Raw genomic sequence first — 22,073 nt, 5'->3', positions numbered from 1 at the left:
GTGAAGTTTGTGTTCTGGCCCTCACTAAGCCATACAATTAACAGGATGAGAATGTGCTGCTTGTACTCTTCGTGGCCTTTCTCAAAGAGTGGTGATCTTAACAATAAACCGGAGAGGAGAAAATACATACATGCAATTTTGATTTCATTGGAAGAATGGCAGGATTTAAATGTAGCTGGCAAATCAATAAAGAAGGAATAGATTCAGACATTTCCTCAGTTTCCTGCTAGAATGATACAGCTAGAATGATACAGTACAACTCTCGGATCCGTGGGGGATGAATTTCAGGATATAGAAATACACATCTGTTGATACTTGGGACTATGAATAATAGTGAACTTTATATTTTGACTATACCTGGGGCTGGAAGCATACCATAGAATTGCACTGGAGGAGCTAGAGAGACCCACAAACACTTCAGGGGAAAATAGTATTTTTGGGAGTGTGGGTTAATAAAACCATGGATATGCGTGCTTTTCTCTCCCAAAGGGATGGCTTTCCCTGTGGACCTCTTGGATAACTACAGTCACGCAGATTTGGAGAGTTCTGGAGAAGATTACCTTGCTGATCTTAGGTGTGGGGATCCAGAAAATCCAGCATTTCTATCGTTTGGCAATAATGTCAAGGTAAGACATGGCAATGAACTTGGGATCTTTATTTTTTATGTTCCTGTTCAAAATGTAATTTATGCAATTTAATATGTATTTCTAAATTATGTTCTCCAAAGCCTCTTACTTTCCTTCATGCCGTCAGATAGAGAGGGTATATACAGAACTTTAAAAGTTAACTTTTTTACTGCAGTTCTCCCTATTCTCCAGGAAATATGGCTCTAGCCATGTAGGTTATAGGATTCTGAGAATTGTAGTTCCAAACAAAGTAATATTTCCAAGCTACGGATATACATCCTAAGGCAAGAAAAGAGCAGCACAGAAGAATTCTTTTGTTCCACATTTCAACAAACAGTTAAGCCTTCATTCCTAGATCCAGCCTTCAATCCTTGATAAATAGATACACAACAAAAGAAAAGAAAAGCCTGTTGTGTGTGTTTTACCTTTGAAAGCTCAAGTTAGATAAATGACTGTATTGTCTTTTCTGTAGCATATTTAAATATGTTCCAGACTAGTAATTTACAGCATCAGCAGCAACAACAAAAAGATGGCATTGAAAGATGCAAACTTTTTTCCCCTCCCAGATTCCAATTTGTTTATCAACGGTAGGCTTCGTTCCCATTTATGGTGGAGAGGAGAGGCACAAAGTCCTTGCATTGTTTGCGCCGGAGGATTCACTTACAGGTTTTGCTTACCTCTTAATCTCAGTGTTGTGTTTTGTTGTAATTTGTTATTTTCCTCTGTATTATTTTTGGTCTTTTTTTGGTGAAGATTTCATATAATTGGGCTCTAAGACTGTGATTTTTCGAACTAAACTCATTTCTGGCCAAAAGGATCAGTTGCAAAGAGAAAGCTTCCTGTAGTCTGAGCTATAATCTTGAAGTCAGTGATCTAAAGCTTGCTAGCCCAACACTTCCTCAATTTCTGTTATGGGAGACTGGCAATTCTTTTTTGTTCTAATGTGCCTGGGAAGACATACCACATTTCTCCCCATTGTTGTTGTGTGTCAAACAGGGGCCGGGCTTAGCACAGCAGAAAAATCCTTCGGATTGAAAGATCTGCAGTTTGAGCCTGAGTCGGAGTTGAGCACCCGCTATTAACCCCAGCTCACCTGCCCACCTAGCAGGCCGAAAGCAGAAATGCATAAATAGGTACTGCTTTTAGCAGGGAGATAGTAAAGGCGCCCTTAAGTACATTGATCAGAGGAAAGCTCCTCAGTATGGAAGATGGAGCGACAACCCCCCCCCCCCCCATGGCCAGAGTCGGGCACAGCCTCCAAGATGCTGGAAATAACATGTGAAAAAACTGCCTTTACCTCTGTTGTGTTGTCTGTCCTTGTTAATTGTATAATTGGCATTGAATGTTGCCATATGTGTGTTCTGTAAGCCACTCTGAGTCCCCTTCGTAGTAGAAGGGCGGGGTATAAATACTGTAAAATAAATAAATAAATAAATCATTCATTATGGTCACCTTGGGGCAAATCTGTCATTTGATTTTCTTGGCAAGCTTTCTTCCAAAGGAGTTTGTCTTCCTCTTAGAGTAAGAGATTGTGACTAGCCCAATGTCACCTAATGAATTTCCATGGCTGGATAATATTTGCACCCTGCTCTCCGGAGTCATGGTCCAATGCTCAAACCATTACACCACACTGATTCTCATTACTTATAATTATTTTTTCTCTTTCCTGAGATTCACTAGGGACTGACATCGGTGCACAGACCACCACTTTGATTAGCACTGCAGTTGCCCACATGTCAGTCTTGCATGGGTAGCTTTATAGGCTGTCATGGATGACATAATTTCCCATTTTATACATGGCTGCTTTCAAGAGGATATCTTGTCAGCTGGACTGAATAGTCCTGTCATGTCTTTTCTCCAAATTCTGGAACATGGAGAAATCTTCCACTCCTAATAGGAACAACAACCCATGACTAATTGTTACAAATATAAGTCCCACGTATACATTCCTCTTCCTTACATGAGAAGAGCAGACCTAAGGATTTAATTTCTGGGCATTCTGAACCACAGTGTCCTTTCCTACTCATGTCAAAATGATATAGGCTTAGACAAAATGGAAAGGTGTAAATGGAGCTTTAAACCTGTTCCCTTTACACATAGCAAAGGTGGTGAAGAAGGAGATATGTTAATTCCGGGCATATAGTCTCTATTGAATCCAAACATGAGTTTTTTGAGGGTATTGACTGGGGAAAAGGCCTTTTCAGTTGTGCTTCCCCTTTTTGAATTTTCATCTTGACCCCAACATTACCATCTTTTCAGAGCCAGGACAAAACATGTTCTTTTCCCAGGTAATTGAGTGGAGGTTAATGGCCGTTTTAAATATATAAGCCAAACACAATTTTCTTGGGGAGATACGAGGTGTTACTTTATATAATATGCAGTCTTTATGGTCATTAACATCTGTATATTTTATCTATAAGATACTTTGTTATACGTATAATTAAACTATAAAAATTGCATGATACTGTAGAAATCTGAGCAGCCACTAAAATCTAGTTTGAAATGGGTTTACTGCCTAAGAAAGATGCATAATTTGTGGCTGAATATTCCGAAGATGTATTAGTTTTTGTCATCTGGAATAAAGTAGTACTTACAGTAGTTACAAAGAGTACTCACACCATCCCCTCCATTTCATATTCTCCTTTTCTTATTCAAGCGGTTGCTCTATTCCTCGCTCATCAGTGGTGGACCATTGATGATGTCTTGAGAACATCTGCTTCTTCAAGAGAAGGACTTTTGCGGGTAAGTAATGTCACTTTTCAATATGTTTGAGAGCTCTTCCCAGCTTTTACAGGTCATTTAATATCAATACAAGACATGTGAAATATATTCAAATTGTCAAACTTGTGGGGTGCTCATGCTTATGTAAGACGTTTGATTTTGTGTTTATGCTACAAATTAGATTAGCCCCTACATTGATGTCCTTCAGAAAAGCTTTGAAAACTTGGTTTTTCAAGCTACCTTTGACTAAGGTGAACAGTTGATTCCTATAGCAGAGTCTTTTGTTCCTTATCATGGACAGTCATGATTAGCTCTCCTAATTCACTGCACAATTGAAATTACTTCTCCACCAAGACTATGGACTGAAGTGCCATGTTATCGCCTCTTTTAATGGCCATGCTTTTTACTCTATTGAAGCTGTGTTATTGATCTACTGTGATTGTTATGTATTTTATACTGTTGTATTTTATTGTATGTTGTTGGGCTTGGCCCCATGTGAACCGCCCCGAGTCCCTTCGGGGAAATGGGCGGGATATAAAAATAAACTCTTCTTCTTCTTCTTCCTCTTCTTCCTCTTCTTCCTCTTCTTCCTCTTCTTCCTCTTCTTCTTCTTCTTCTTCTTCTTCTAATAGCAAGCAGTTGCTTTTACAAAGGCATGTAAATGTTTTACATTTAAAATGTGATCTATTATTTACAAAGAAATCCTTTTCTTTGCTGTATTCCTATAGAGTCCATTTTTTTTAGTTAGCAGAAGCCATGCAATTTCTTTGACACACTAGTGCTGTTTCTACTGATCAGGGGAGGGCTCAGTATAAAAAGCGTGACTTCATCTGATTTCTGGGGTGAACCATTGTTGTATGCCAAGATCTTAATGGTTTGGGTCTTTGCAGTTCCTGTTGGTTAAAGGAACCCATTTGAAACTGTGGTTGGATTTTGCTGTAGAATTGAATTAGATCTTTGTTCTCACAACTCTATTCTATCTTCACCTTTGTGTGGTTGTTCTGGTGTGTATTTAGACTAAAGCTTGTTGGCTTCCTTATTTTTTCTTGATGTATATATCCCAAAATGTTTTGCTGTATAGCCTGTTCCTAATCAGGGTTGCAAGGTTTCACCTTTATTATTTTACATCCTGTAGGGCCTTGACTAAAATAGACAAAAAGGGTGGAGTGAATCCACATAGTAGGATTGTTTTTTAATCCTGGTTCTTTTCAGCTTTCAACAAGTAGCAGGACTTCAACAATCCTTTCATTTATAGAATTCAAAAACATAGTCATTATTGTATGGAATATCAGTATTCAAATGGATCCTGTAGCATTTTAGAGAATGGGAGAACAAAATTGGCAGCATAAACTTTCATAGATTAAGTCTACTTTCTCATATACATTTCATTAATTCCATCCATATTTCATTGATAGACTGCCTTGCTGCTGGAGTCAACCCAAAGGCTGTTCAAACCCAAGGCAGTTCGCAAAGAGAATAATAAATTAAAATCTTAACAGTAAGAGTAAGATTTTTAAAAACTCACATAGAAACAACCTACTTAAACAAAAAGGTCTTCACCCATTGACAAAAGGAAAAGTCCAGCCTATGCTTCTGTGGAAGATAATTCCAGAAGTTGGGAGCAGCCATTGAGACAGTGTCCTATCTATTCCACTCTTGTTCTCCCTCTCTTTCATGTCCTCACCGTCAGCAGGATGGTGGCAGGATGGAGAGAAAGTCCTCCCAAGTGGATCTTTCTAGCCAATGCATATAAAAAGATACAGGTTACGTCTACACTGTAGAATTAATGCAGTCTCATGCCACTTTCACTGCAGTGGTTCAATGCTGTGGAATCATGGGAACTATAGTTTGGCGAGCCACCAGCACTCTTTAGCAGAGAAGGCAAAGGACCGTGTAACATTATAACTCCCATTATTCCATAGTATCGAGGCGTGGCAATTAAAGCAGTGTCAAACTGCATTAATTTTACAGTATAGATGCATCCTCAGTCATTTAGATATTGATACTGTAATTTTGTGTAAGAAGTAGGATTCAGTATCAGACTTTTACAAAACAACAGTCACAATAAAATTAGAATGGCTGAATCACTTCAAATCATTTCATAATACCTTAGGATGTCTTGGGATGTTTTCATACATTTAATGTTGTATGTACTGTGTTTTATTCCTTATGTTTATGTTTGATTGATTTGATTATATTCTCCTTTGTGTTTCACTTAGGCGAAGTCTATTGGGGAGAGAGTGGTTCTTTATGTGCTAAACAGAATAATTTATCGCAAACAAGAAATTGAGAAAAATGAATTGCCATTCCTTTGTCATGGCAGCCATGATTATGCAAAGATTTTATGGAAGAAGGGAGAGGCGATTGGATTTTATTCTGTTAAGCTCCCAGGTGAGACCATCCTTTAAAACACAGCTACACAAAATCATTTTGATAAATAGAAAGCCATCATTTTACATCACTAGACAAGAGCTATAGCCACGGTGGTGGTTGTATAAATTTATATTCTATTTTTCTCTCCATTCTATGACTCAAGGTTGTTTGAATCTTTTTTAAAAAAGATATAGCTAAACATATACCACATATGAAAGTTAAAAATACAATTAAACTATCCATAAAATTAAAACTAGTTGAAAATATAAGTATGAAAGTACAGCACAGTTGTGCAAAGGTCGTTCCCTTTAAACATTCTTGTCTGCAGAAAAATAGCAGTTGGGGTGCCTTTTGTAAACTGATACCAAGGTCCCGTATTGCTCGTTATGTATATAAAACCCCCTAAAGTATTTCGAGCACAAGCAGGCAGATAATAAAGGTCTGCAGGACTATCATGGATTTGTCATAGTAGTTCTCCCTTTGTAGTCAGGGGATTAATTTCTAAAGAAATTGGTTGCTAGGGGCAACAAATTATAGAGCCTGATAATTATTGGAAACTTGATATATGGCCAGATGGACCTTTCCTGTGCTTCGACTTGCCAATTCTTGAGAGATAGCAGTAAGCAGGTGGCAAAGTGGAGTGGAAGGGGTGATATCTTTGAGGATGAATGAGGATACATTTCATAATGTAGGTATATTGGATTCTGAGGATTTTAAACCTCTTTTAAATTACCCCTCTTCACTGGTGATTCTTACAAAACTATCTCAAGGAGGGTAAAATACAAGTAAGCATGTGCTTCCTTTTATTGTTTCCATAAGAAACTGGGATTGGTGAGGATAAGAGTTCATAGTAGGTCGTTTTGGATACTGTTTGGCCAAAGTTTGCCCTCTTAATTGTTTCTCAGGTTTACTGTCTGGGGCCCTTTCTATACTACTATGTAATCCAGATAATCCACATTATCTGCTTTGATTATATGAGTCTACACTGCCATATAATCCAGTTCAAAGCAGATAATCTGGATTTTATATGGCAGTGTAGAAGGGGCCTGGGATGACTTGCAACAGAGGTGGCCATTATGTGATCCCAAAAATTATGTCTTTGTACTTTATTCCAGTCTCTTAGGTCTGCAGACTTTTTTTCTGACCCAAAAATACGAATATGTCTACAGGGGTAGCAATTCAACATTTTAATAGAGGAGTTTAACATAGAAAATATCAGTTTTTCTGAACCAGAAATGAGCTTTTGGCTACTCTGAAGTGGCATTGTTTTGTGCTTATGTGCTTCTAGTCCAAAGCTAAATTTATAAATCCAATTATTAGCCCCTCACTGGGGTAGATGTGCTAAATCACACTTATTTGCATATGTGGAGTTTGTTTCCAAAAGGTACCAAATCCGTCTGGACAAATTTTACAGGAATAGAAAAAAAAACCATGATAAGGATATGCATTCTTTTGCTATAAAATGCAATTTTCCAAGCCCTGTAAGAAGTGATTCGATACATTCTGAAAGTTTTGATCTGTACATAATATTCTACTCCTAGCCAACAATGTGCCGCTGTCTCTAACCCCTTTTTTAAAAATTATTTTGTGTTTAGTATCTTTTGCAAGCAAACTTCACATATGTGTTGACACAGCATTTGGTAACTGATTTAGCTGGTCTATTCTGATTGGAAATATGAGTTGTATAGGAGCAAAAAGGGGAAAGTTGACTCTTGGTGTAAGGTTAACCATTCAGAATTTTAGGTTTAACTTAAATCAGAAGGCAAAAAAGCAATGTGTAAACTAAATGCATAACTAAAGCAGAAATTACATGCCTGGGCAGTAGTGAGGGGCCTCTTTAAATCAGCCCTGTTGGTTTGATGGATTGATTCTAGTTAAAACTAGCACCTGGACTTAGCCTATGAGTTGCAAGATCTAGATCAGACATGGGCAAACTTGGGTTCTCCAGGTGTTTTGGACTTCAACTCCCACAATTCCTAACAGCCGATAGGGTGTTACGAATTGTGGGAGTTGAAATCCAAAACACCTGGAGGGTCCAAGTTTGCCCATGCCTGATCTATAGTCATCCAGTCCATAGTTTTAGAGAGGATATTATCAGAATGGTTCTGAAATACTTGAAGAACAAGGACAAAGAAATATTTAGGCTTCTTCTAGGAAACACCATGGATACACTGAAAATATAAATCCAAGAATGCTAATCAGAGCTGCTGTTACGATTACAGGAAGCAAATGTGGTACCTTTCTTAACCTGAGCTACCAGCTTCCAGTCCTGGACACCATGTTCGTGAGAAAGAAACACCGAGAAAAAGACTTTGGGTTGCTGATGCTGGAAGATTTTGTGGATTCTTTCACAGAAAACATACTGGGCCTCCGGTTCCCACTCTCACCTTTCATGTATGCTGGTAAGTCCCTCTATTCTTAGCAATGGAGATGCTACATCTATATTTTACAAGAGTTTTTTGTTGTTGTTCTGTAATGGCTGTAAGAGAAGAGTAAGAGTGTATGTGCTGCACAAAAAAGTAAAATAGTAATTATTTGACCTGCCAGTTTCTTAGATTCTTTCTGAATTAAAGACACTAGAGAGAAAAAAGGAAAGAGAACTCAATACAGTTGTTTCTTGATCAAGCCTTGTCCCCTTAGATCTGTATTGTGCATATGCTGAACTTTTTCATTTTCTGCTTTACATTTTTTCTCAGCTTGCCAGAAATATTTCGAAAGGTACCCTGGAGATCATGACCTTTTGTGGGAAGTTGAAGGAATAGGCCATTGGCACCAGAGAACACCTGTAGCTAGCATACTGCAGAGAGATTCTTCAAAATACAAAGGTATGGTGGCTCCAGGGTCTAGTGAATGTTAGGTAAGGCAGGAGGTGGATCAAGATGTTCTGCTGATCTCCATGAGGGGTTTACAGTTGTTGTTTTTTTTACTTCTAGTTGTCTAAGGCTACATCTTCACTGATCATTTAATGCAGTTCTCAGCTAGTTTCAAACTGTGGGGACTAGACAATGAAAGCCCTCAATGTGTATCATTCTCTGTGGTTTGTATTATCACCATCTGGGCTTCAAAATGGTTCCAGGATTTCCTATATAATACTCTGCTCAGTGAAACCACTTTGTTCAATCAGTTTGAAACTGACTTAAATAGTCAGTGTAGATTGGCCATTAGAGCAGTAATAAGAGGCTTTGCTTTGCCCCTGAACTAACGTAGTTAATACTAGTTATATGCCTTCAAGTTGTCTCTTATTCAGGATGATTCTATCACAGGGGTGGGGTTTTTTTTGCCAATATTTATTCTGAATCTTTTTTTCTTTGCCTTCCTCTTAAGCTGAAAGAGTATGACTTTCTCAAAGTTACCTAGTGAATTTCTATGGCTGAACATGGATTTCTACCCTGGTGCTGTACTTTAACACTCAAACCACTATACTATACTGTCTCTAAATTAGGCAACTAAAATCAATAAAAGTTTGAGGGGAAAATTAGTTAGATTTGTGTGTGTGAAATGATTTGCATATGAGAACTTCTGTTCTGGTACCAGATACAAGCACCTCAGATGAGTGTGTATGCGCAGAGGCATCTTGCTCCCCCATTGTACACTGACCTTTCTGAGCTATTATTTTGCAACTGGCTCCAGTTGATGGACTTGTAGTGAAAAAAACAAAAACAAAACAAAGATGGTAGATCTTACAGACTTAACTCTGGCTATAGAATATTATAGAAAAGTTGGAAGCTGCTTTATAGTGTGTGTGTGTGTGTGTGTGTGTGTGTGTGTGAGAGAGAGAGAGAGAGAGAGAGAGAGAGAGAGAGAGAGAGAGAAACTGACTGACCGACCGACCACTGGTCTATTTAGCTTAGCCTAGTCAGTATGGTCAGGTTTGACTGGCAGCAAACGTCCTCCAAGCTTTCAGGCAGGATTCTTTTCTTAGTACAATTGGGAAATGCTTGATGTTTCTTGGTGGTCTTCTATGCAAGTACTATTGAGTTCCTACTTGGCTTAGCTTTTGAAAGCAGATTGATCAGGTGTATTCAGGTTGATATAATTGTTTGTCATAGAAATTATATTTTTAAAAGAGTATTTTCTCTTCTTATTTTTGTAATAAACAGAAAATGAAAGTCACATTTCCCAAAATGAAGATAATCTTCTGCAGACTGCCATAGACCACAGCATAGCAGATGAACAAGCAACTGAACCCAGTGAAGCACAGCAAAGTGTAAGTATACAACCTGTTTGCATTCTGTTACTTTAGAATACTGGTGCTTTTTGAAAACTTGCATACTACTTTTAAAATTTTTGGGGACATTATATTAAAATGCAACTTTCTTGAGTTTCTTTTCTCGTCTTCAGATGATATTCCTTTATTACAGGATGGGCAACTGTAATATGGGGTATGGCTGTTTTGCCTCTGCACCCCATAGAGGCTTGCACTGGAACAAAGATTCACTTTTGATTTCGGTCTTGGCTTATACTCAGTAGTTATTGGATGTGTCTTAGGGGGTAAAGGAGGCAAAGCCACTTGCTTTGGAGTAGTTTTGTATGGTTATTTGGGGGATGAGGTAAAAAATAATTCTGTTTAGAGGGAAATCGATGTCAGTGTCAATTCTCTTATCACTTATTCTATAAGTAAAAGTGTGTGTTTGGAATTAAGCCCCAAGGGATAGGCCTCCACCTATAAATGTTGGCCTTGTTTATAGATGGCTGATGGTATACTTGTGAGCATGCCCCAACATGATACAGGTCCAGTCTATAAATAAGATGTTATGTAGAGAAGGAAGTGCTGTCCTGGTTATGAGGTCTAGAGCTATCATTGAATTGGAGAAAAGTTGCTGCATGGTGAAGTATCAAAATGAGACGTCTTTATACATCTGTTATATGAAGAAGGAAGGTAGTTGTCAAGGATTATGCATTGTATTTGACACTCAGCTAGAATCAGTCAATTGAAAAATAGAGGCAAAATGGATTCACACTACACCTTCCTATGCTTCATGCCTTTCCTCTAGAATCATTGGAAGATGCTTCAGAGAGGTCTATTGTTTTTGGAAAGCCATGACCTTTTTAGAAATCATAACCTTTTGGACAACCAGAATTTCCATAACCTTTTGGAGAAAAATGTAATTCACAACCATTTGAAAATCATAACCTTTTGTACAAATATGATCTTCCAGAGAAGAGTCAAAAACTTGTTTGAGTACAATATTCTTTTCAGTGGTATATATCCACATGTACTTATGCAAGGCAATTTGGCTTTCAGTTGTTAGATTGATAATCTTGTTGTCTCTGATCTTTTTAAGAACAGAGATTATGCCAATGCACAAAACAGCAGTTCTTCAGAAGTGTTTATTTTCAGTGCCCAAAAACATCTACTCTCCCATAAAAATCTTATTTCTATATCATGCTCTCAAGAGACAAAAATGAAGTAGACTTTGTTAAAAGTAACATACTTGGTTTACTCACCACATTCAACATACAGGCACATAACTTGTCAATCCACTTAAAAATAGATTTGAAGTAGTTTCTCTATAACACAGGGTATCTTATAATCAAGAGCAACATGAGATTTCTCTTAACAGTCCATACTCTACATGACATCTGATGGAGTCTGTGCTCTAAGCAGTCTAAAGCATTTCATATCTAAAGCATTTATGTGTTTAAAATGAAGACTGAGATCTAAGAGTCGTCCCAGACCTGCTCATGTGGTCTGCAGCTCCACCCACAACCTCAAGAAACATAAGTAAAGGGAAGGCTGCATACCAAAACATACATAAACAATGCAGTAAGCAAACAGAATCACATAAAAACAAATTATCAGTGGAGGCTTGAGAAGGTTGCTATTTCCAACAATTCTGGACATTGTAGGGTGGAGGAATGGAAGTCTACTTCTGTACTATTGTGCTTTTCTAGAGACATTAGATTTGGCATACGGATTGAAGGAATATTTGAAAATATTAGAAAAGTGGTAGAAAAGCATGTATTTTGCATGTTGAGAAACCTTGACCAGAAGAATCCTGTATTGATAAGAGTGTCCTGTTTCAGGATTTATTCTGCACAAAGTTCTCACATTGTTGCTTTGTATAGAAAGCATTCTATGTGTGAAAAATAAAACTGCGGTGTGATAAGGAAGGAATGGAGAAAAGAAAGATATGAAGGAAGAACTTTGAGTGTTTTCATTCACTTGCATCATATTTCACATGAATGACAGATAATGATATGTGAAAATCCAGACGGATAGTAATAGTGGCTTTCTGTTCCAGGTTGACGCCCATAAAAGCAAAGATGGCTTAGATGTATGTGAAGGCACTTCTGAAGGTATAATAAATCAATTGAGACACCATTTTCTTCATCCTCTTATTGGGAAGTGTTAGGATGTAGTTATTCAGAAGTTTCTTAGTTCCTGCTCCCCTCAGACCTGTCTATTGGCAATTCTGGTTGAGGCTGATGAACTCTGCAGTCCAGCAACATCTGAGGACCAACAAATTATCCATGTTGCCATACAATTTTTCCCATGCTTCACTTTAATTATGAAGGCTTCTGTACAGAGATGATGTAGTGCCAAACTAAGGGCTTCCTCAGCAATAAACTCACAGGAACCAAAGTTACTTTAAGGAAGACAGACTATGTTGGTGTGATATATTATTTCCCTGATGTTTGTTTTACAGAGAGCTAGCTGTAAAGACAACTGCAGATGTGCATTGAGCCTGCTGTTGTCCATATTTTTTCATGTTATTTCCTGTAACAAGTTTTATCTTACTTCCTGTAAAACTACTATTGATTGGCATTTTTGCAGAAGCCAAAGAAGAAAATCAGAATAGTAGAAAAGACTGTATTAAGGACAGCTGAAAACAAAATTCAAGTAGTCAGCATTAGTATTTTATATGCTTGCATATAGCTGTATAATACTTCTAGGGTTAAATCAAATTATTAGTCTCAGCTAGAATCAGTCCATTGAATCATTGAGATCTTGGTAAATTGGCATGTATAGTTCCATTGATTTAGCAGATCTGCTTTAGGTGGGACTAACAATTGGTTTTATGCCTTCATTTCTAGGCAACATGAACATAGTTTTAGAGTAATTGGGCTCTTGGAATTTCTCTAACCTTTTGACAACATTTACCAACTTCAACACTAAGTTTGTATTTTTTTGTCTCTCTCCCTCAGAAATCAATGTCGTAACACTTCCTACTCGATCACGAACCAATCATCTGAAACGTCCAAAACTGGGGAAAAGGATACAAGAATCTGATATTTCTGAAGGTGAAGATGGAAGCCTTTCTCAAATATCAGAAAAAAGGTATGTATTTTTGATATTGTGAAAAGTGCAGTGCCTTTAAGATACTTTCATTGTAAGGGATAGCATGCACACTGGCATAATCACATACTATGTGCTCCAAAATAATCTTGATTCCCTATAAACAGAAATCATATTTCTGTAAAATGTAATAGAGTAATACTTTAAAACTTGGTTTCATCTTGGTGTCCTGTTTTGTTGCTGTTTTGTTCGGTCCTATGTACAGACTGGACCAGTGGTGACTTCTGGATCCCCCCCCCCCCAAAAAAAAAAAACCTCTTGGTCCATAAGCAACCCACAGGCTGTACATCATACCGACTGATACCTTGTATCCAGTTATGGTGCTGTTTCATGTTCCCTTATTAAATAATCATTATATATCAATGATACTTATTTCCATGTTATATCGTTTTTGTTCAACATTTTATATCAGTCTTTGTTTTCCCTACAGAGCGGAACCTGTTGCACGTGTATCTGAAAGTTCAGAGGAGTTGGTGGATGAAACTGAAGATAGTGTATTTGAAAGTGAGCAAGGGATACTAGTAGAAAATCAGAAACAACCAACCCAAGAAACGTCATCATTAGCTGCTCCATCTGAGAAGCAAGACGATAAAGAGGTATTCTTAACTTGATATTACAGTATTTGCAAAGTGAATGGTGTCCACGCTATTATTATCTTCCTTTTCAGCTCTCAGACAGGCTCACATTCAGGTTTTTAAAAGGAGAGTGGCCCTGCTACACCAAATAAAAGAGCAGGGAGAGTCTCTGTGCTTCATACTTAGAGCTCTACACATGCATAGATGGTCCTTGAAATGGTGTTGAAAGTAGAGTCTGACTTCCATACTAAGGAAGGGAAAAGGAGGAAGGAGGAGAAGATACAGGAGACAGTAATGACGATGACAGCACACAATAGAAGAATTGTGGAGGATACTCCTCCAAGTCAAAACAACATTATGCATTTATATCCTGTTTTGGTCAGGCTGATCTTTCTATGTTGGTATTGCATTGAATAGGTGCTAGTGGATTTTATTCTTTGGCTGTTCTAGGGCAGAGTGGAAAATATGGTTGTATTAAAGCAGGCTGGGATAGTATTTGCTTTCTTTGTTGCTGCAGCACACTGCTGATTCATGTTGTTTATGATCAACAATAATCCCAAGGTCCTTTTCATATGTAGCATGGGCCAATATCTCTCTTCCTATAATTATGCATTTGGTTTTTGTGGCCTAGGTTAATTTTGTATATCTCTTAAATGCCATTTTATTTTCTATCAAGTTTCTAGCTTATAAAGGTCTTTTTTGAAATTTGTTCCTACTTTCCAGTTTTATTTACTCATCCTAGTTGTGTATCCATCTGCAAATTCAATAAGGATTCTCTCCACCTGTCATCCAAATAACTGAAAAAACATATTGAAGGAGCAATGGAACTATACCAACACCACCGTGCTGCCACTATCACAATACATTAGCATGAGACATTTATATCTGAACTGGTTACTAAACCATTGTGAGATAAGGGGTCATGAAAAGAGAATAGAATCAGTTGCCAAACAGTGCAACAACAGCGATAAGCATAAGGGAAGCCATGGTGTTGTGTAATAAGCTCCAAGTCGAAACAGAACAAATATAGTACACTTGTAGTATAACAGCATTGTGTGATAAGCTTCCATATTTGCATCACTCATCTGTACTAGCTGATATTCTGTTTGATTCTATTCAAGTTAATGGTGTCCATCATTTCAGTATGTTGCATGTCTTTTTAGGAAACTGGTATAGAGCCACTCAACGGAGAGCTAATGGAAGATGCTATCAAAGTGTCAATAGTAACTGAAGGACAAGCAGCTAGTGAAGTTATGGATGGAGAATCAAAGCTCCAGTCGGAAGGTTCAGATGAAGCAACTTTAACTCTGCTTGTTCCGTTAATCTTGGATTCATCGGTAAAATCTATTGAAGACAGCGATGATAATGATTTTTATAAGGTGAGAAAAATAACACTGCTTTGTTGAGACAATAATTTGCAAATGATTGATGGGCTGATTCACTACACTGTACGTGGTGCAATTGATTAAACCCTTGTGCTGCTGAACTGCTGACAGGTTGGCAGTTCGAATCCATGGGACAGGGTGAGCTCCCACTGTCAGCCCTAGCAGCTGCCAACCTAGTAGTTCGGAAACATGAAAATGTGAATAGATAAATAGGTACCGCTTCAGCAGGAAAAGGCAAAAGGATGCTCCAAGCAATCTTGCCGGCCACATGACCAGGAAGTGACAACATAGGTTCTTCAGCTTGAAAACTGAGAAAAGCACCTCCCCCAGAGCCAGAGATGAGCACCGCCTCCAGAAGCCAGAAATGAAAGGAGAAACTTTTGCCTTTATCTGTGTTTGTGTGTCTCATTGTATGTGATTGTAAGGCATTGAATGTTTGCATATGTCTGCTGTAAATGCTGAGTCCCCTAGAGGAGAAGGGCAGAATATAAATACAGTAGAGTCTCACTTATCCAACACTCGCTTATCCAATGTTCGGATTATCCAACGTATTTTTGTAGTCAATGTTTTCAATACATCGTGATATTTTGGTGCTAAATTCGTAAATACAGTAATTACTACATAGCATTACTGCATATTGAACTGCTTTTTCTGTCAAATTTGTTGCATAACATGATGTTTTGGTGCTTAATTTGTAAAATCATAACCTAATTTGATGTTTAATAGGCTTTTCCTTAGGGCCTCCTTATTATCCAACATATTCGCTTATCCAACATTCTGCCGGCCCGTTTATGTTGGATAAGTGAGACTCTACTGTAAAGTGTATTATTAATTAAACCAGGCAGGGTGGTCCATGGGTGCTGCAGCTCTGAAGCAAGTATTATCTGGGAGAAATAGATTGCACAGGTCTGGCAAGTTTGGTCTGTCATCTTCACCAATACTGTGCAATCGAAGGCACAGCTGCTAATACAGTGCACCAACGAAATGCTGTTTGGGCTTCAGTCATAACGAGTCATGGGAAAAATTCATTATATCAAGGCCTAGTTCATCATTCTGAACAAAACTTGGTGCATATAACCATTAAAAAATATGCACTAGTATTTGTTTTCAGTGCGTTTTTGATAGTGGTTGAAAGCTATTGTCAAAGACAGAACGCCACAAGGTCAAAGATAACAGAGTTTATTGGAATTACAGAACTCAAAATGCCCGTAAAAGACAAGGGCTATCCCTGTTTCTTCTCCCCTATGTTTTTTGAGAGTTTGTATTGAAGAAAAGTGTCCTGGTTGAAGTCTTATTACAGTAAAGTCTCACTTATCCAACGTCCACTTATCCAATGTTCTGTATTATCCAACGCAGTCAGCTTTTTCGTGGTCAATGCTTTTGTAGTCAATGTTTTCAATACATTGCGATGTTTTGGTGCTAAATTCATAAATACAGTAATTACTACATTACATTACCGTGTACTGAACTTCTTTTTATGTTTTGTTGTAAAACATGATGTTTTGGTACTTGATTTGTAAAATCATAATGTAATTTGATGTTTAATAGGCTTTTCCTTAGTCCCTCCTTATTATCCAACATTTTCACGTATCCAACATTCTGCCGGCCCATTTATGTTGGATAAGTAAGATTCTACTGCTATGTTTAATGTCATCTACATTGGCTGTTTTCAAACATTGGCTTTATCCTTTAAGACTCTAAAAAAGGCCTCGTCAGCATTAGGATTTTATTAGCCAGTTATAATATGCCTTGATATGCAGTCATCCCTCTGCATTTGTGGTTTTGACTTTTGATTTGATTAAAATGATTTCTTTAGTTCCTCCAGTTTGAATCTTTGGTCACCTTCCTCCAGTCATGCTGGGGGACTTGAAGATTTCCAGAAACAACACCTCTTTAGGAATCTCTAGTCTTCCAATATGATTCTGTATTTAGCTTCCAGTGGAAGTTGACCATAGATTTGTGCTGGAAGATCTAGAAATCAATAGAAAGATGTTCTTTCAGATAAAAAAGCAGCACAGGAGTGCTGTGCCCCTAACCCCAGCAAATGAGGAGACCTAACTGTATGTAGTAGGACAAATCAGTGTCCTCCTAAGGAAAAAAGTGAAATGAAAGGTATATGCAAAGTAGAATAGCCTTGTATTGTCAAAGGCTTTCATGGCCAGAGTCACTGGGTTGCTGTGAGTTATTTCGGCTGTATGACCATGTTCCAAGTAGCATTGTCTCGGAATGTTTCACCTGCATCTGTGGCTGGCATCTTCAGAGGTTCTGTTGGCAGTGAGGCAAGTGGAGTGTATATATACACACATCGAATGTCCAGGGTGGGATATATGCATATTCCACAGGTATATATACACTCCACTTGCTTTACTGCCAACAGAACCTCTGAAGATGCCAGCCACAGATGCAGGTGCAATGTTACAAGATAATGCTACTGGAACATGGTCATACAGTCCAAAAAACTCACAGCAATCTAGAACAGCTTTGGTTGCATGTACCACACTGTTAACAATTGTCCATTTTCTTACCCTTCAGGATGAGAGCATGGCAGAGACGGAAGTGCCAGTGGAAGAGGAACAACAAGCAACACAGAAAAAGAGAGGGCTTGTTCAAAATGCAGATCCCATTTCAGGAGCAGAGAAGGAGGAACCTTCCAATAATGGCCTTTCAAACTCTGTAGCAACGGAGGCACCAGAAGATAATGTTTCTGAGAATGTGTCTCCCAACACAACCTCTTCCTTGGAGGAGCAAAGTGAGGAGGGAGGGTCCGACTCCCCAGAGGCCGCTGTTGTTTTGGGTCAAGGGGCTTTGATGATGGTTGAACTGGAGGACATCTCATACCAGCAGCATTCAGAGGCACACAAGAACCAACTGGACGATCAGTCTGAAGAGTCGGCTGAGCCAGCATCAGAGAGAGCTGCCGACAGCAGTTCGGAGGAAGTGGAAATTGAGGTGCCCATAGTGGACAGGCGGACCTTACGAAGAAAGGCCAAAGGATATAAAGGGCCACCCAAGAAAAAGGGAAAGCTTGTTTGAAAGAAGAGCTGTTGTCACTCAGTTAGAACAATGTGTTCCCTTTTCTATTGTAAAGGACAAACTAAATAGAACACCAGGAGACTCATGTATTCAGACACTGCTTTCAAACCTTATTTTCTTTCTTAGGCTATATATTTTTGCATTTACTCATTATCCAAGGAGATAAAGGTCAAGTACAAGGTACATACTCTATGTTGCTTTAAAAACAGTGGAAGTACCTATTTTAGTACAATGATTTTGTATCAGTCATACTGGAGATGTTGAACAACCAGGCAAATGCCACCTTGGGTTTTAGCTACTACGGTATCCAGTTTGGCTCAATTTTCAAACTCATATGTAGAATATTTCTTTAAAAGTGGGTGAAATACATATTGATTATCTGATACTTACATGTCACATGGTTTTTTGGTCCACAGGAGGTAGCACTGAGATCTAGGTAAGCAATCTTGTGTCTTACTGGGATTTGGACCACAACTCCCATTAACTTAGTCAGTGGTCAGGATTATGGATGCTGTAGGATCAAATGTGGAGAGCCCTGAAATGCCCCTCCATCCACCAAGTGGGGAAGGCAAACCTAGTCTGCTATTAGGTTTCGCATCATGATGTGGAAGGATTAATTGCATGCTGTATTAAGCCTTGATAACTTCCCAAGCTTGTGCGGAACCAATCTTGTGACTATAGTTTTCTTTAAAATTTGAATCATTATTTTATAGTAAATTGAAGTCTTCTTTGATAATACCAAGGGTAAAAAAATATCTGACACTATACATGATTAGATTTGCTCATCTCTCCTTCTTGTTTTCAGTTCTTTGTAGACACAGTATCCCTGGTGCTTAAATATATTCCCAGTTGTAGGATCTGCAAAGCCTGGTTCATATTGAAATCCTCTGCTTATTTCACCTGTGAATAGACTAGTTTTCTTTCACAAATGAAAATAGTAATATAATTAATAGACTGAGTATAACTTAGAATAGCAGCATAGACACAGATAAGAACCTCAAGATTTGTATGGTTACACTTTTTATAAGTTGACAAGGTTTATAAATAGTCTAGATCCAATCTAACAGAGCCTCCCACCACCTGAAATCCAGATCCAAATGGTTACTCAGCTTCCTAGAGCAGGTTTTTAGGGTGTAGAGATATCTGCAGTGTGGGATCTAATTTCCTCCTTGGATTCTGCTTATGGAAGCATTCCTTTTAGTGGATATTCTCATTGGATTTAGGCCAGTGTCTTATATTAGAGGCAAGTTCTCTTTTAGTATATAATAATAATGATGATAAAGCTTCATTGGAATAGCTATGAAGTATTTTCGTTTTAATTTGCTAAGAATTGGTCTATTTTGACTTTCTGGTTGTACAAACTTTCTGAATTTTCTAAGAACTCAGTTGCTTTTCTAAAACACTGTCTTGAAGAATGTGCTGTCTTTTTCTTTATAAAGCATGCCACAAGAAGTTTTGGATTTGAAGTGTAAAGAAGTGCTGAGTTAAGCCTGCATTTTCAGGATGTCGCACTTTTTTCTACTGATGTACATTTTGTATATTGTGGGTTAGGAATGTATTTGCTAAAGTATGTGTTCATAAGAAAACATTCAAGTGTACTGTCATCATTTCTAATTCTGATTAACAGTTTATGTCTCATAGTAGTAAGGTCGTTTTTTTGTTTGTAAATAGACTGACAATTTGCATTGGGTGTTTCTGAGGGTGAGAATGGTTAATTGCAAAGAATTGGTGAACGGTCTTTTAACAGATATAGGAGGTGAATGTTAGATGTGTTGGACTAAACCTTAATAAAGTAAACCTTTAACGAAACTGCTATGTAAATCAAAGCCATGCTTTATGAAGTGGCTCAAGTCTGTATTCTGTGATGGCTAGCAAGTGGTGTGCTCCAAATTATTGTGTTTTCCCCAGATCATGTATTTGTCTTGTTACATTTAAGGCCACAAAGCATTGTTCGTAGAGGCCATTTTATTTTGAAACTTAAAATGGTCTGTGATAGAATTTCTTCTTACCAATGGTTCAATTTCTCAATCCTTCCGAGGTCTTGTACTAATATTATGAAACCCAAAGGAAACACTCATATCAATACCTGGTACTTCCAGGAGCACTAAGATAGGATTGCTTTGTATGTAAACTGGAATCATTTCTATCCTTGTATGCAAATATGGAGTTTTCCCTTTTGCAGAAATGTTAAGAATTTTTCTGAATTCTTGTTTACAACTGTCCGAACACAATTTGTCTACAAAATGCATCTTTAGAATAAGTCCACAGGAAAACCTAGAATTGAACTGAATGTAGACTTATAAAGAACCACCAAGGAATATAAAACCTGAAAACCTTTCCTCCTGATCCAGGTCACATTTTGATCACCTTTTTGCATAAGTATCTCAATTCAGTATTTGTAAGAATATTTTACTGCAACTGTTACTAAGCTAGAAATGTCACTGCTGAAAAAACAAGCTTGTAAAACTGAATGGAAACATGACAGGGGTTTTGATGTGTTAATAGACACATAAAAGACCTGTTATGGCTATAAAGGAAAAAAATAGACCAATTCTTTACTAGGAGTTGCAGCAGATGTGACTAAAACATGTTGTGTGTAGTGTATTACTTACAATTAAAAAGCAGTATTACCCATTCAGTTGTTTTTAGGTGCAGGTTAGAACCTAAAGAAAGTTAGTATGTGAACTTCGCTCTTAGCTGTGTAGCTTTCTTGGAGCTCACTATTTGCTCAGATCTTACTGTCTTTTCTAAATGTCAAGTTGTGATTTACATCCTGTGGACACATCATTTGCAAAAAGTTTAATTTCATGCAGAACTTTACTAAATCAATTGCATGAACAGTATAAGACTGTGTGTAATAAAATGTTTTACCATTTAGCTCCATGCTCTTCTGTGGTGTTTTCTTCATGCTTGTCACTATAAAGTTCTCAAGACTGCAATCTTGCCGTCTTATTACGCAGCTACAAGCAACATACATTCAGGTTCCAGGGCCACACTCATTTTTCGTTATTGGTACAGGACTGGACCTTCAGTTTAAAGGAATTGCCACAAATGTGGCATGGGAGATGTGGCAGTGGGTGCTAATAAGCAACTTTGCTGCCCTACGCTAGCATTCTGTTCAATGTTTTCCAGTTCTACAATGTGTATTGTTTCTGTGTTTCAATAATTAAAATTACTTTGTAATTTTCTCATTATTAAGTTTGAAATCTATAAAACTTTCAATATACTGTATGTTGTGTTTTTTTCCCATAGCTAAGGACCAAGAGGTCCACTGAATTATTTAGGGTTAATGGAAACTTCACTTTAATGAAAGGCAAGCTGCAGAGGAAGACTGTAAAATGGATATGAACTGATGAATCTGGAAAGGTGGTGACCTCTGACAACTTCGCCCCTTGAACCGTGAGAGGAAGTGGCACTGAATTCGTGAAAGGAAATCCTTGGATTACCTCTTGGATTTAACCCTCACTTTATATGTCTGTCTCTACAGCTTTAAAATAGTTGCTGCTGCTTTGCTTTCCTCCTAAAAACTAATCTGCAGGTATCCAAATTATATTCACCTAGTGAATAAAAGGTTTTCATCCTATATCTGTTGAATATGTTACTGCAAATTCTCTATAATCCCTGTAATTGATGTCAGTATCAGGCTCATCCTGGTAACCCTCTTCAAATTAATAATCACATAATTTTTAACCCTATACTTGCTTTTAAAGACATACAGTGTTCCCTCACTTATCGCTGGGGTTAGGTTCCAGGACCACCCGCAATAAGTGAAAATCCGCGAAGTAGGGACCCTATATTTATTTCAATAGTTATACATTATTTTAGTAGTGATACACTATTTTAAGTATTTATCAACCAATCGTGTGTTGATAAATTGCCTCCTTCTCCTGTTGCCGCTTGGGCTCCTTTTCTCTCCCTTTGGCTTCTCCTTCCTCCAGCTGTAAATTGTAATTTTTTATGATTTATAATCGTCCTTTAGAGTTTATTGAAAAACCGCAAAAAGTGAACTGCGAAGTAGTGAGGGAATACTGTATTCTGCCCTATTCTGAAAACGCCTCAC

General features: G+C 37.9%; 1 protein-coding gene across 5 annotated transcripts in view; it reads left to right on the top strand.

Moving 5' to 3' along the window:
* The window catches only part of fam169a (family with sequence similarity 169 member A), a 41,702-nt gene extending 20,812 nt beyond the window's left edge, over positions 1-20,890 (top strand). For 4 of the 5 annotated variants that reach the window (XM_062972322.1, XM_062972321.1, XM_062972323.1 and 1 more), the window contains 12 exons: positions 490-626; positions 1,193-1,292; positions 3,283-3,368; positions 5,567-5,738; positions 7,943-8,122; positions 8,417-8,545; positions 9,821-9,927; positions 11,966-12,020; positions 12,870-13,002; positions 13,433-13,616; positions 14,759-14,974; positions 17,513-20,890. In XM_062972322.1, coding sequence (XP_062828392.1) covers positions 492-626; positions 1,193-1,292; positions 3,283-3,368; positions 5,567-5,738; positions 7,943-8,122; positions 8,417-8,545; positions 9,821-9,927; positions 11,966-12,020; positions 12,870-13,002; positions 13,433-13,616; positions 14,759-14,974; positions 17,513-18,013 — 1,998 coding nt within the window. In that variant the 5' untranslated portion in view covers positions 490-491 and the 3' untranslated portion in view covers positions 18,014-20,890. The remainder of the gene's footprint in view (positions 1-489; positions 627-1,192; positions 1,293-3,282; positions 3,369-5,566; positions 5,739-7,942; positions 8,123-8,416; positions 8,546-9,820; positions 9,928-11,965; positions 12,021-12,869; positions 13,003-13,432; positions 13,617-14,758; positions 14,975-17,512) is intronic. The other variant, XM_062972325.1, reaches the window with a different exon arrangement.
* Positions 20,891-22,073: the final 1,183 nt, after the last annotated feature.

Source organism: Anolis carolinensis, chromosome 2, assembly GCF_035594765.1.
Source record: "Anolis carolinensis isolate JA03-04 chromosome 2, rAnoCar3.1.pri, whole genome shotgun sequence".
NCBI lineage: Eukaryota > Metazoa > Chordata > Lepidosauria > Squamata > Dactyloidae > Anolis > Anolis carolinensis.
This window is presented reverse-complemented; position numbering and strand designations above follow the sequence as displayed.